This window comes from Megalobrama amblycephala, linkage group LG7, assembly GCF_018812025.1.
Source record: "Megalobrama amblycephala isolate DHTTF-2021 linkage group LG7, ASM1881202v1, whole genome shotgun sequence".
In the NCBI taxonomy this organism is placed as follows: Eukaryota; Metazoa; Chordata; class Actinopteri; order Cypriniformes; family Xenocyprididae; genus Megalobrama; species Megalobrama amblycephala.
In genome coordinates, this window is record NC_063050.1 from 33,157,608 (window position 1) to 33,170,731 (window position 13,124).

The 13,124-nt window shown below is 42.9% G+C and overlaps 1 protein-coding gene across 7 annotated transcripts in view; it reads right to left on the reverse strand.

Moving 5' to 3' along the window:
* The window catches only part of rims1b (regulating synaptic membrane exocytosis 1b), a 105,928-nt gene that overhangs the window by 20,626 nt on the left and 72,178 nt on the right, over window positions 1-13,124 (reverse strand). For 2 of the 7 annotated variants that reach the window (XM_048197136.1, XM_048197135.1), the window contains 8 exons: window positions 12,945-13,058; window positions 12,409-12,471; window positions 9,101-9,220; window positions 8,719-8,808; window positions 8,006-8,089; window positions 7,631-7,744; window positions 5,813-5,919; window positions 5,504-5,542 (listed from right to left, as the gene is read on the reverse strand). In XM_048197136.1, coding sequence (XP_048053093.1) covers window positions 5,504-5,542; window positions 5,813-5,919; window positions 7,631-7,744; window positions 8,006-8,089; window positions 8,719-8,808; window positions 9,101-9,220; window positions 12,409-12,471; window positions 12,945-13,058 — 731 coding nt within the window. The remainder of the gene's footprint in view (window positions 1-5,503; window positions 5,543-5,812; window positions 5,920-7,630; window positions 7,745-8,005; window positions 8,090-8,718; window positions 8,809-9,100; window positions 9,221-12,408; window positions 12,472-12,944; window positions 13,059-13,124) is intronic. The other 5 variants (XM_048197138.1, XM_048197139.1, XM_048197143.1 and 2 more) reach the window with 5 other exon arrangements.

Genomic DNA, 13,124 nt, shown 5'->3' on the forward strand with positions numbered 1-13,124 from the left:
CAAGGTGAGTGGAGAATCGTTGGAGTCCGGAGGAGAAGACACTGGAGACACAGGAGATTAGGGAGATGAAGGAGACACAGAGGATCAGGAGAGACGATGAAGGAATAACGTATAAACAATCCATAGGTAAGTGTAGCAGGTAAGTGCATCCTTCTCAAAACAAGACCAGACAAAGTGCCAGAGTGATGTGTGTGCTTAAACGCTGCTTGTGTGTTGAGGTGATGATGATCAGGTGAGGGAGATTGCTGAGCGTGAGCAGGTGAGCAACAGGCGGGATGATGGAAAATGGAGTTCAGGGAAGGTGAGAGAGATGGTGACCATGACAGTACTCCCCCCTCCTGGTAGGCGTGTCCTTGTGCCGTAGATATAACAACCAGGGAGGGAGGGAGGGTGAGGGTGGTGGAGGTAGGTAAGAAGCCTCCAGGACAGAACCGGCAATTCAGGTGACCCGGGAACTCAAGCGACCAGGGCGGAACTGGCCATTCAGGGCGCCATGGTGGATCAGGCAGTTCAGGGCGCCATGGCAGTGTGTCCTCTGTGGCCTTGGCCCAGACCCCAGGCTCGGCCAATATGGCCACAGGTATATAACCCCCCCAAAAAAATTTCCTTGGAAGGAGTTATGGGTTTCTGGGCTGGAGCAGACTCTGGAGCAGATTCAGGGACTGGAGCGGACTCTTGGGCGGGTTCAGGAACTGGAGCGGACTCTGGAGCAGACTCAGGGACTGGAGCGGACTCTGGAGCAGACTCAGGGACGGGAGCGGTCTCTGGAGCAGACTCAGGGACGGGAGCGGACTCTGGAGCAGACTCAGGGACGGGAGCCAACACGGGACACTGGTCAGGGGCTGGAGCCAACACGGGACACTGGTCAGGGGCTGGAGCCAACACGGGACACTGGTCAGGGGCTGGAGCCAACACGGGACTCTGGTCAGGGGCTGGAGCCAACACGGGACTCTGGTCAGGGGCTGGAGCCAACACGGGACTCTGGTCAGGGGCTGGAGCCAACACGGGACTCTGGTCAGGGGCTGGAGCCAACACGGGACTCTGGTCAGGGGCTGGAGCCATCACGGGACTCTGGTCAGGGGCTGGAGCCATCACTGGACTCTGGTCAGGGGCTGGAGAAGACACTGGAGCAGATTCAGGGGCTGGAGAAGACTTTGGAGCAGACCAAGGGGCTAGAGCCAACTCTGGGCCCCAAGACATCCCCTCATATTCCACTAAAATGCCTAAAGGCACAAGTGTGGTGGGCATAACAGCAGGGGGTTCAGGAGTGGTGGCGGCCATCTTGACTGAGGGCTCAGGCGTGGTGGTGGCCATCTTGACCGAGGACTCAGGCATGCTGGCGGCCATTTGACCTAGGGCTCAGGCATAGTGGTGGCCATCTTGCACAAGGGTTCAGGCATGGCGGCGACCATCTTGACAGAGGGCTCAGGAGCGGCGGAGGCCATCTTGACCGAGGGCTCGGTGGTGGTGGCCATCTTGGAACGAGACTCTGCAATGGCAGCCATCTTGGGATGAGATTCTGGAACAGCGGACATCTTGGGACGAGACTGGAATGGTGGCCATCTTGGGACAAGATTCAGGAATGGCGGAGAACATGACAGGTAGAGATTCTGGAATGGCATCTTAATAAATCTTACCAACGGTGAAGGATGAACCAGCAAGCCATAGTACATGATCAAGATATTGTGCCAAGGTACCTGGGGTTGTGGATGATGGTGCATGGAGGAAGAGCTGGTCATCATCCAAACCACTCCAGAAGACTGTCTTAAGTGTACCATCATTCCAAGGTACCCAGTAAGCGAGCTGGAGGAACTCCTTGACATAGAACTCGAATGAATATGACAGTTTTATTGAATGAGGTAGGTAAGCAAACAGGCAGGTGAGTATGGGAGTCAAAGCAGGAATGCAATAATGAATGATAATACTGACAGTTCTTTGTTTTGCAGGTGGTTGGAGGAGATTGTGGAAGTGAGCAGCCGAGCACACACTTTGGCAAGGTGAGTGGAGAATCGTTTGAGTCCGGAGAAGAAGACGCTGGAGACACAGGAGATTAGGGAGACGAAGGAGACACAGAGGACCAGGAGAGACGATGGAGGAATAACGTATAAACAATCCAGAGGTAAGTGCAGCAGGTAAGTGCATCCTTCTCAAAACGATACCAGATAAAGTGCTAGGGTGAAGTGTGTGCTTAAATGCTGCTGTGCTGATGAGGTGATGGAGATCAGGTGCAGGTGATTGCTGACCGTGAGGAGGTGAGCAGAAGGAGGGATGATGGGAAATGGAGTTCAGGCAAGGTGAGAGAGATGGTGACCGTGACACGCGTATGAAGCTGAAAGTAAGTCGCAGACACTCAATACACAATTACCTTCATTAAAAGTAATGAGACTAATGATCTTACCAGTGCTGTTGCCGTGCTCTCTCCTATTGCAGTCTTTGATTTTGAAATTAGTTGATGGTCAAGAAAATGTAGCTCAAATTTGTTGCTTTCGTGACGTGAACTTCATTAAATCTGCATATAGTGCGGGAATTGAAGATCGGATTTATATCCGTTTTGTGGAGACACATTTGTGCGGCCAAGTGTAAATGGAATCTTTTGATAAATCAGATAGCTATACGATCAGTAAAAATGCATGAAGTGACCAGGTGTAAACAGGCCCAATACGCTTCTTGATAAATCACATTCATATTGGAAATGGTATTTTTAGCATTTTAACACTTCCCTCCTAGTTGGAGGCTGCATCCATCTGTTTCCTTATATGGATGGGCAGTACAGCAAGGAGAATGAGCTTTCAGCTTACGCATTTCACTTCTTCATTTGTCGCCCCTCCAAACTATACCTGGAGGTGATAGTATGCGACTTCACACAGCACTTACATACTGTTGATTTGATTGATTCTACTACTCTCATTTGTAAGTCGCTTGGGAGAAAAGCGTCTGCTAAATTACTAAATGTAAATTATGATTTATGGCTTATTAATGTAAATGCATGATTAGTCGACTAATGGCTTAAATGAATGACTACTAGTCGACTAGAAAAATCTTTAGTCGGGCGCAGCCCTAGAAAGCATGCGGCCAATGAAAAACACGAGCCGCATGCTACACAGCACAAGACAACAAGAAAGAATTTGGCCAATATAAACACGAACTGCGTGCTACACAGAACACAACACATGCGGACAAAAGAGCATATGGCCCGAGCGAACTTGAAACAGCATGCTAACACAACGAGAATGAGTGAATGCTCATCCTGTGCACTTACAACAAACACATGGAGTATGTATACCTGAACCCTGACACAGAACCGAAACCAAATGATCCATCATACATCAAATTACAGAGACAAGAAGGGCAGGGAGGGAGGGAGAGAGAGAGGAAGGGAGGCAGGGGGCCAAGCCAGTGCCGGAGGGACAGCCCAAAAAGTCATAGTGTCAGGAACCCTGGCCAATGTCCAGGAAGGGACAGGAGGTTGAGCCAGGGAGGATCAGGAGGGTCTGGAGTCCTGGCAGAGGGCCAGGGTGCAGCTGGAGGGACAGACCAGGTGGGCTCAGGTGGGTCTGGAGTCCTGGCACAGGGCCAGGGCGGAGACGGAGGGACGGACCAGCAAGGCTCTGGTGTGTCTGGAGTCTTGGCTGAGGGCCAGGGTGGTGCAAGGAGATTGGGCAGGGCCAACTGGGCAGGCAGACAGGGAAAATGGGTAGCTCAGGAGAGTCTGGAGCCAAGTCACCCAACAGGGAGGAGCCCCAGACACACATAACGGTGGCAATGTACAGGGAGAGTGCCGCCTCTTTGACCGTAACAGGACAGACAGGGAAAGTGGGCGGGCTGCTCAGGGACGGCCTCCATGGCCATGACAGGGAGCTCAAGGACCCCTGGAGTAGGGTCCTCAAGGTCCACCGGACTTGGGACCTCCAGGACCACCAGAATTTGGTCCACCAGAGTCGGGTCCTCCAAGACCACTGGATTATAGACCAATGAACTCGGGTCCTCCAGGACCACCAGAGTTGGGTACTCCAGGACCTCTGGACTTAGAGGAGCAACAGGAGCCCTCCTTCTTCTGGGCTTGCAAGGAGAAGGAGACACTGGGGGAGCTGCAGCATCTACGGGCGCCTCCGAGGAAGCTGCAGCATCTGTGGCCTCTTCTGGGGGAGCTGCAGCATGGTTAGAGGTGGACTTGTTTCTCCTCCTCCTTCAGCGGGAGGTGGTTGGACAACTGGAGGTTTCACACTCTGAAGGAGGAAGGGTGTGCACCATATGAGAGGGCACCTCTTGCTGCAGTGCTGGCTTCCTCCCACTGTGGGCGAGGAGCTCCACAAACCCCTCAAGGGCATAATTAAATAAGTCTTTGAGCATAATTAAATAAGTCATAATTGATAAGTCTTTCAAGCCGTTGAAAGAGGGAACTCAATGCTATGACCTAAAGCATGCATAGGTATAGGAGGTTGTAGGCAGTGGAGGCTGTTAGATGAAGCAAGCCCTTTTTTCCACTGAGTCCTCATGATGGGCAGATCAAAACAAACAAACAAAAACTACCACGTGGGGGAAAATATGACTGGCTGGTCAAGGCATGGCAAGGCAGGGTGGGACAGGACAAGGCAGGAAACAACAGGAAGCAGGTAAACAAGGTCCATATCCAACAACGATCTGCCACAGGACTGCAAACACAAGGAGAATAGGGAGAGCAAACAAAGCAGGTAACGAGGTAGGACAGGTGGTGCAAATGAACCAATAATCAGATAACAAGAAGGGTGGAGTTAGAAAAGGAGAGCACATGGCACATAGAAACACAATCACAAGCCATGTGCTCAAACCAAACATGACATAATCACGCAGTCAATGAGAGCTCTTACAGACTGCGTGTCCACACAAAACATGATAATATGAAAGCATGCGGCCAATGACAAACATGTATGCTACACAGCACAAGACAAAACATGACATCATGAAAGCATGTGGCTGATATAAACACAGGAACATGAATGCCCGAACCCTGACACAGAACCAAAACCAAACTAGACTAAGTGCCGGGATCTGAACACCACGCTCCACACACAAAACAGCTCATGTGGACAGGAGCAAACTCGGAACAGCACGCTCATGATGATGAGATAGTAGGAGTGTCAAACAAGAATAAACCAGACCGAAGTGACAGAACCCTAACAGATATCTATTACTTATGTTACTCTATTCACCTGGTGGTGTCTTGCCTTAAGGTGGTATCTGCATTTTGGAACAGTGGTAGCTGGTTTCTAACTGGTCCAAGCAGAGTCATTAGATGGTTCAAGCTGGTAAATCATCTTGGACCAGGAACAAACCAGCCAAAGATTGTCAGTCTGTTTTTGTAACAAATTGACTGGTTGACCAGTAATTAACCTAATTGGGAGAACTACAATGTTCAAAATATTGAACAGGGAATATACAGCTGAGTAAAAACTAATATTGTTTAGTACTTGTAGACAAGCAAGTGATTAATTTTAGGCAAAATGCAGAGAATGGAATGAGATACCTGAGTTAGGTTTCTCCTCAGGTTTACTGTTGACATGTTCTTCGTGAAGATGGGGTTGAAGGAATGAGAAATGGCATGAGAAGAGACAGAAAGTAGTAAGGTAGAAAGATCAACATGTGTGATCTTGTTTTGCACATGAAAAAAGGCTATGGACAGAGGAGTCATGAAATTATCTGCCATTTATAAAGGCAATTGGTACTGGAAGAGATTCATGGGTTTGGGTTGTGATTTGAAATGGTAATAGCATTTCAGATTACTGCTGTCTAACTTTGTGAGTATTTAGAGGGAGAGAGAGAGTGAATTGCTTACCTTGCTCTATACTGCTGCTCTTTGCAGGGAGTTGTGGCAGTTGCCTGCCTCTGCGCCCTAATGACGTGGTCCCTGCTGGGGAATAATGTCCACCGCGTGGAAGTTCTCTGGAAAGAGAGATTTTTTTGTCAAAAATACAGGAGAAAAACTTGAAGCTGAACAAAAATGTTATAATATGATTTAAAGATAATGTTTCATTGTAATACACTATTTAGTTACAGAACAATATAACATTTGAAGGAGAAATTATTAATTTTTTGTTGTTTTTGTTAAAGGTGCACTAATAACTGTCCATTTTTGTGTCAAAATGTTTTGCTTTAAATGCTGGAATACACTACACAACTTTTAAAATCTGAAGATTTTTTTTTTTTAAAACAACTTTAAAAATGACTTTACAAATTGTTACAGTGAAAACATCAGCATCATACACTAAACGACTGAAGATCACACACTACCAGACTTTCAAACACAATAAACTCACACAGAAACATGTGCCTCGAGATGGGAGGAAAAACTATATTTTGCATTCGAAAAGGTTCTCAGAGGAACACAAAACATTTGCATGGAAACACAAAAACATTGACAAATAAGTTTTCCTCCCATCTTATATTTTTTTCCTTCAGTTATGCCCCTTTGGGGCTCTGTATATTTACAGCCTTAACTTAAAACAATGTCCACTCACATGAGATTAATGCTGGGTACACGCTATAAGATTTTTGAAAACTTATAAGATTTTCAAAATGTGAGACCACAAACATGAGGACAAAAAAAATCCTAGATTTAACCTTTTTGCTCCTATAGTGTGTGGTGTGCCGTGATGTGACCGCACACCGCACACAAACAGATTTTCAAACAGAGTCCTGACTGTAAACACGGGAAATCTCTCAAAATCTCTCGAGCCTTCAGAATAAACATGACGTACAATAGGCAGGAAGAAATTGCGTTGATAGTGTTTGGAATGATTTTGGTATGTTTTAATGGACACGTTGTATAAACACTCGTGCTGTTGCCACAGATTAACAAGCTGATCCTCCATCTCTGTTGTCCAAATCCATTTAACTTTGTGACTGCATTTGTTATGCTTCTGTCTTCTGTCAGCTCACATTCTGATTGGATATTGTTTCATTTCACGTGATAATCTCCAAGCATATGCACGTTTGTCCTCGGGGTTCCCCATACACATCAGGATTTATGATTGTAAATAATCAACATGTTGAATATTTACGATTCGTGATCGTGGTGCCTCCAAAGTTCTTCCAAGCAGATTCAGTCACTCTTAACACACCTTACACCACAGGAAAATCTGATAATCTAATCTGTAGTACCATCAAGATAATCGGGACATTACCTACAATTGTCGGAAGGGGAGAAATCAGCCCAAAATCAGCCCGATTATCTTGTGGTGTGTACCCAGCATAAAGCTCATGCAAAAGCAGTTTTATTCTACAAAAAGTACAAGTGGGTCATTGTGGGATTGTGCTTACATTATCTCCATAATCTCTCACATTATTAGACAGTTTTATTGTGGAAAATGTAATTGTGTGTGATAAATACATCTGTGAAAAGAGTATTTCTATATTGATCGACTGTTTTTGCTGGTAGGTGTTTCTATCAAGTTCAAGGAGACTGTTGTAATGGCCAGCAAAACAAAATAAATAATCACCTAGTGAAACTTTGAGATTTAAATGTTATCAGTTAAACAAATTCAAATTCATGCTGATAACATTTTTAAGAAATAGACTTTGTACGACATCACAATAACCAGAAGTGCACAAACTAAAGCAGAAAATCAAGTTCTGAGGGGCTCCCAGCATGCACCTGTCAGCTCGTGGGGAGTTAGGGCAGGAACCCCCTAAGCTTGTTTGGCCAAAGGGCTTGAGGGGAGGCTCTCTCCTCCTCCTGCTGCCCCTCAGGATAGAGGTGGGCTGAAGTCTAAACACAGCCACAGCAGAGAAGGCCAAGGACAAACAAAACAAAACAAAACAAAACAAAACAAAACAAACAAACAAACAAAGTTAAATTATATAATGAGATAATCAGACAAGCAAAAAAAAAAAAAACTGAAAGGGTAAACCAATTACAAAGATAAAACTAGTGAATAAGCTGAAATAGATACACACACAAAAAAAAAAAAAGAAAAAAAGAAAAAATAGGTGATAAAAATATGCTTAAAGGTTTATTATGAGATCTTACCTGTCACCATCAATGGTTTTCTTGTTAGCTATCTGACAGCTTGGCCTATCCAAATTGCCAGAATGCCTTTGAGATGGAAAATGACTGATCCAGAAAACAAACAGTGTGGAAAAAACAAAAACAAAAGGAGGAATGTAACAGCTAAATGGAAATATATTATGGAGTTCAAGGCCAGGATGGTGGATCTCTGATTTAAAGGCTGAGATTGCAGAATGCTGAAGAACACTTCCATTTAAAAGTTTGGTGTCAGTAAGATTTTTAAATCGTTAATCTGTTATCCTCACCAAACTGCATATATTTAATCAGAATTAAGGTAAAATAGTAATATTGTGAAATATTATTATATTTTTTTATTTCAATACATTTCAAAAATGTGATGGTAAAGCTGTGATTGTAAAGCTGAATTTTCAACATTATTACTAAATTATCATTCTGATGTCAAAGGAATTATCAAATGATTTGCTGCTCAACAAATATTACTCATATTATTATTCTCATATATATATATATATATATATATATATATAAAATTATTTATTTATTTATTTTTTTTGTATTAATGTAAAACAGTAAGTGCCTTTATTGTCACTTACTGGCCCCAAGCTTTTGAAATGTTTTTGAAAAATTACACAGATATATGCCATGCCACAGTTTGGTTGTGGAGTGAGAATAGTATACTTGTAGGCATTGGATTCCCCTTTGCTTTCACATACCTTTCTCGTTCAGGTGAGTGGAAGTTTGACTCTGGTCTTAAACAAGTTGTGCTGGCACTTCTTACTCTGTCTAATGAAGGCTGAAGATCACTGGAAAGAAAGAAAGAAAGAAAGAAAGAAAGAAAGAAAGAAAGAAAGAAAGAAAGAAAGAAAGAAAGAAAGAAAGAAAGAAAATAAGAAAGAATAATCAGTATCATAGAGATTACTATTATTACTATTATGATAGTTGCTTGCTGCTATTATTTCTCAGGAATACATGTAAATACTGAAATATTTTCCAGCACCACACAAAAGATTTTAATTGCTCACTACTGCTCCTCACTACCTATTGATTGTACAGTTATCTTGTTTGAATTTAGTCAGCTAATCACTGTCCCCTTACCCAGAGCTGACCTCATCTGTGAACCTGAGAACACGCTGTGGAATGGCACTAAGAGGGATAACTCCATCCCTCTCTGTTCGCCGTGACGGTTTGTTCTTTAAGCATGCAGGGAGGGTAGAGCTTAGCACGGAAAGAAATAAAGAAATAAACAAAAGCATGCATAACAGCCACAAAAAGAAAGTAAGAATAAACTAAAACTGAAGTAAAAGAAGATAGGGGCTTGGCTTTTTATATGCGAAAATCACAAGAAGGGAAATTACTGATGCTCTCAGTTTAAGATACACAATATGGACAAAAGTATCTTAATTGCTGAATTCAGGATTTTCAATCAGACCCATTGCCACAGGTGCATAAAATTATGCAGTCTGCATTTACAAACATTTGTGGAAAACTGGGTTGTTCTGAAGAGCCTAAGCTTAGTTCACTTCAGAATTCACTTGAAAAATTCAAGCATTGTACTGTGATAGGTTGCCACATTTGCAGTCAGTTTGTGAAATTTCATCCCTGCCAGATATTTTACGGTCAACTGTAAGTGGGAGGCTAATATTCAAAAGTGGAAGCGTTTAGGAACATCATCCATGAAGTGGAAGACCACGTAAAGTCACAGAGTGGGGTTACCGAGTGCTGAGCCACATGGTATGTAAAAGTCGCCAATGCTCTGCTGATCCCTTATGCCGAGTTCAGACTGCACGATTTTCAAAGTAGTCGGGTCACTGTTCTTTTCACACTGCATGACTATCTTGGCCAGCATTCAGTCGCTGCTATGTTCATACTGCATGATGGATCGGCGACAGAAGGTTTCACACTGCATGACTTTACAATAGGAAGAATCGCCGACAACTCTGTCTGGCACGCAAACTACGTTTCACAACCAAACACACGCGAGACATGACAAGGAAACAATGCGCGCAAGACCAGAGTTCTCACGTGAGACTGGCCCTGTGTCTCAATCAGCTCCCTAGCGCCCTAGGTCGTGAATCAGTATATAATGAAAGCGAATGTGGCTGATACCCTGATCAGTGCCCTGACTGCTGAACTAGGGAGCTGATTGAGACACACGGTGGGATTATTATTAAAAATAGTAGCCCGCAAGAAGCTTGAAATACGAATTGCCTGTGCGCTGATTTGCAGCGAAAACAACATAAAGAAAAGAAGAATATGGAGAAGGAAATGTTTGGGGAGACGCGAAGAACAAGGATTGTGTGTTCTGCAACGACAGTTGGAGCAAAATACATAACTTTTCAATGTGCTGCTGTTGATGGTCAAGCAAATGTTTGTGCTTTGCTTCTGTTTGATATAATTGTAATGTTTATCTGAAACGAAGCCATGCTTGCTGATATTGTGGTCTATAACTCCTCCCCGAACTCCACACTGCTCTGTATCTTGCTCTCTCATTGGCTGTCGGTCATCGCCGATGTAGTTTTCAGTCAGAACACTTTTCACACTGCAGGATTTTGAATCGCCGACAGGTCCAGATATTTAGCATGCCAAATATCTCACGGGTGTCGGCGACTCGTCGGCGATTCTCTCAGATCACGTCTTTGCTCATTCACACTGCGTGATTGTCACTCACGTGAAGGAGCACCGATTTGCCTGTGATTTCGGGCATTTGTCGGCGATTTCTCAAAACCTGTCGGCGAGCCAAAATCGGGGCTAAAATCGTGCAGTCTGAACTCGGCTTTAGCTGAAGAGTTTCAAACTTCCACTGGCATTAATATCAGCACAAAAAAATGTGTGGAGGGAGCTTCATGGAATAGGTTCCCATGGCCGAGCAGCTGTATGTAAGCCTCACTTCACCAAGTACAATGCCAAGTGTTGAATGGAGTGGTGAAGGAGAATGTTACCTGTCTGACTGCCAACTGTAGAGTTTGGTGGAGGAGGGATAATTGTATGGGCCTGTTTTCAGGGGTTGGCCCCTTACTTCTAGTGATGGGAAATCATAATTCTTCAGCATACCAAGACATTTTTGGACAATGCTATGCTTCCAACTTTGTGGGAGTAATCTCAGGAAGCCCCTTTTCTATTCCAGCATGACTGTGCCCCATTGCGCAAGGTCCATGTTTGGATGAGTTTGTTGTGGAAGAACTTAACTGGCCTGCACAGAGCCCTGACCTCAACCTCATCGAACAACTTTGGGATGAACTGGAAGGGAGATTGCGAGCTCGGTACTCTCGTCCAACATCAGTGCTATAGATGAAAATGGTGGTGGGGGGCAACTCCATATTAAAATCTTTGTATTTAGAAATTGATGTCATTACAGTCCCTGTTGGTGTAATGGTCAGGTGTCGCAAAACTTTTGTCTATATAGTGTATGACCTAGAGCCTATCGTTGTGATAGGGGTTGCCAACTTCAGTGTACAATGTTATATTTATATTTGGGTCATGATATGAAAATATTGGAATTCATGAAATATTGTGATTATTTGTCTTCGGTGTATAGTTATTTAAAATTGTGATTTACTGTGTCTTCTGCTCACTTGATTCTCATTAATCTTCATTGGTCGTTGGTGCTTTACTTAAATATATAGCCAGCTTGTTCTGATTTTGAGTTCAGGTTGAAATGTAATAACTTAGTATGCGTTTCTTAACCAAAAGATTGCCCTGAATGGTAGTTAATTTAAAAATCAGCAAAGAAAATTAATATTATACATAGTCACTTTTAAAGGAAAACATTGTTAACTACAGTACAGAGATACAACACAATGAAAGGGAGGGGGAACAATGTCTGTATTGACTAAAACAGCACACAAATCACAGTAAGCATAGGTAAAATTTTAGCATTACTGAAAGGGTCTGGAAGTCTTCACTAACAGAATGGTAATTTGCTCAAGCACAACATTGATACTCAGTTAGTTTCAACCAGCTTACCTGTAAATATCTTTATGTATACCATTCACTAACAATGGCATCTTTGGGGGAAGTGTGTTACAGTGCCTAGCTAATTTCCTTATTACATTAGCACAAACAAGCAGGCATTAAAAAGAGCAAAAAAAAAAAAAAAAGAAAGGAAAAGAAAATTATTACTCAAGCAAACACAAAAACACGGCAGGCATAGAAAATAAATGAAAAGTTAAATTATTACAGATTTCAAACAAAGATCCTTGAATCAGGCAGAAAATAAATTGCACTTGTATTGCACTAAATCCTCATTTGCTTGATTATATGTCTTTGCCAAATAATTTGTATGCTCTAAAATTGTCAAGAAATAAGTATCAAAAGGAACATAGAAATGCAAGGGATTCTGGGATACAGGTAACTCAAGGTGGCAGCTTACAGTGAGGGTTTGATTCACAGCTCTGGATTTTTACCTGTTTGTATGCAGGCACTCAGCACTCCCACCTCGGATTGATCTGTGCATCTCCAGGACCTCGCTAAGGTTGCCATGGTGATGGTGACACATTGACAATTTGACAACCAAACATAAAGAAAAGTAAGAGGATGGTAAAAAAAAATAAAATAAAAAATAAAAAAATATGTAGAAAATAATAGACATGTATTTAGCAATATTTTTACTATTATTAATGGGAATTAACTAAAAACTATGGCTGTTAGTCATATTAGTAGTATTAGTATTTAGTAAAGTAATAGCATAAAAAATGTTGTTCACAATATGAAAATCAAGTCAAACTCCGTTTCTAAAACATTCAAAGTTCTTGATGCTATACTTATCAATAATAGTAAAATATCTAGGTGTGAATAAAATTATACAGTTCAATATAGCTAAAGCATACAATTAATAAAACGGCACAAATCAATGTAGAGTGCTACAAAGTTTTCCACAAACACACACACAAACACATTTTTATATATGCATTTGGAGCATTAAGCACTAAAATAGCGATACCTGTCTTCTGAATATTCATAGTCAGAATCTCCAGAGCGATGTTCCTGATGGGAGTCATGGTAACGAGAGGGAGAGTAGGAATGATGACGGTTTTTGTGGATCTCGTCCAGACTCCTGATGAGAGGATGAAGGGTGATGAGTCGTACAGCACACATAAATCATCCTCTAGAGGGCAAGACA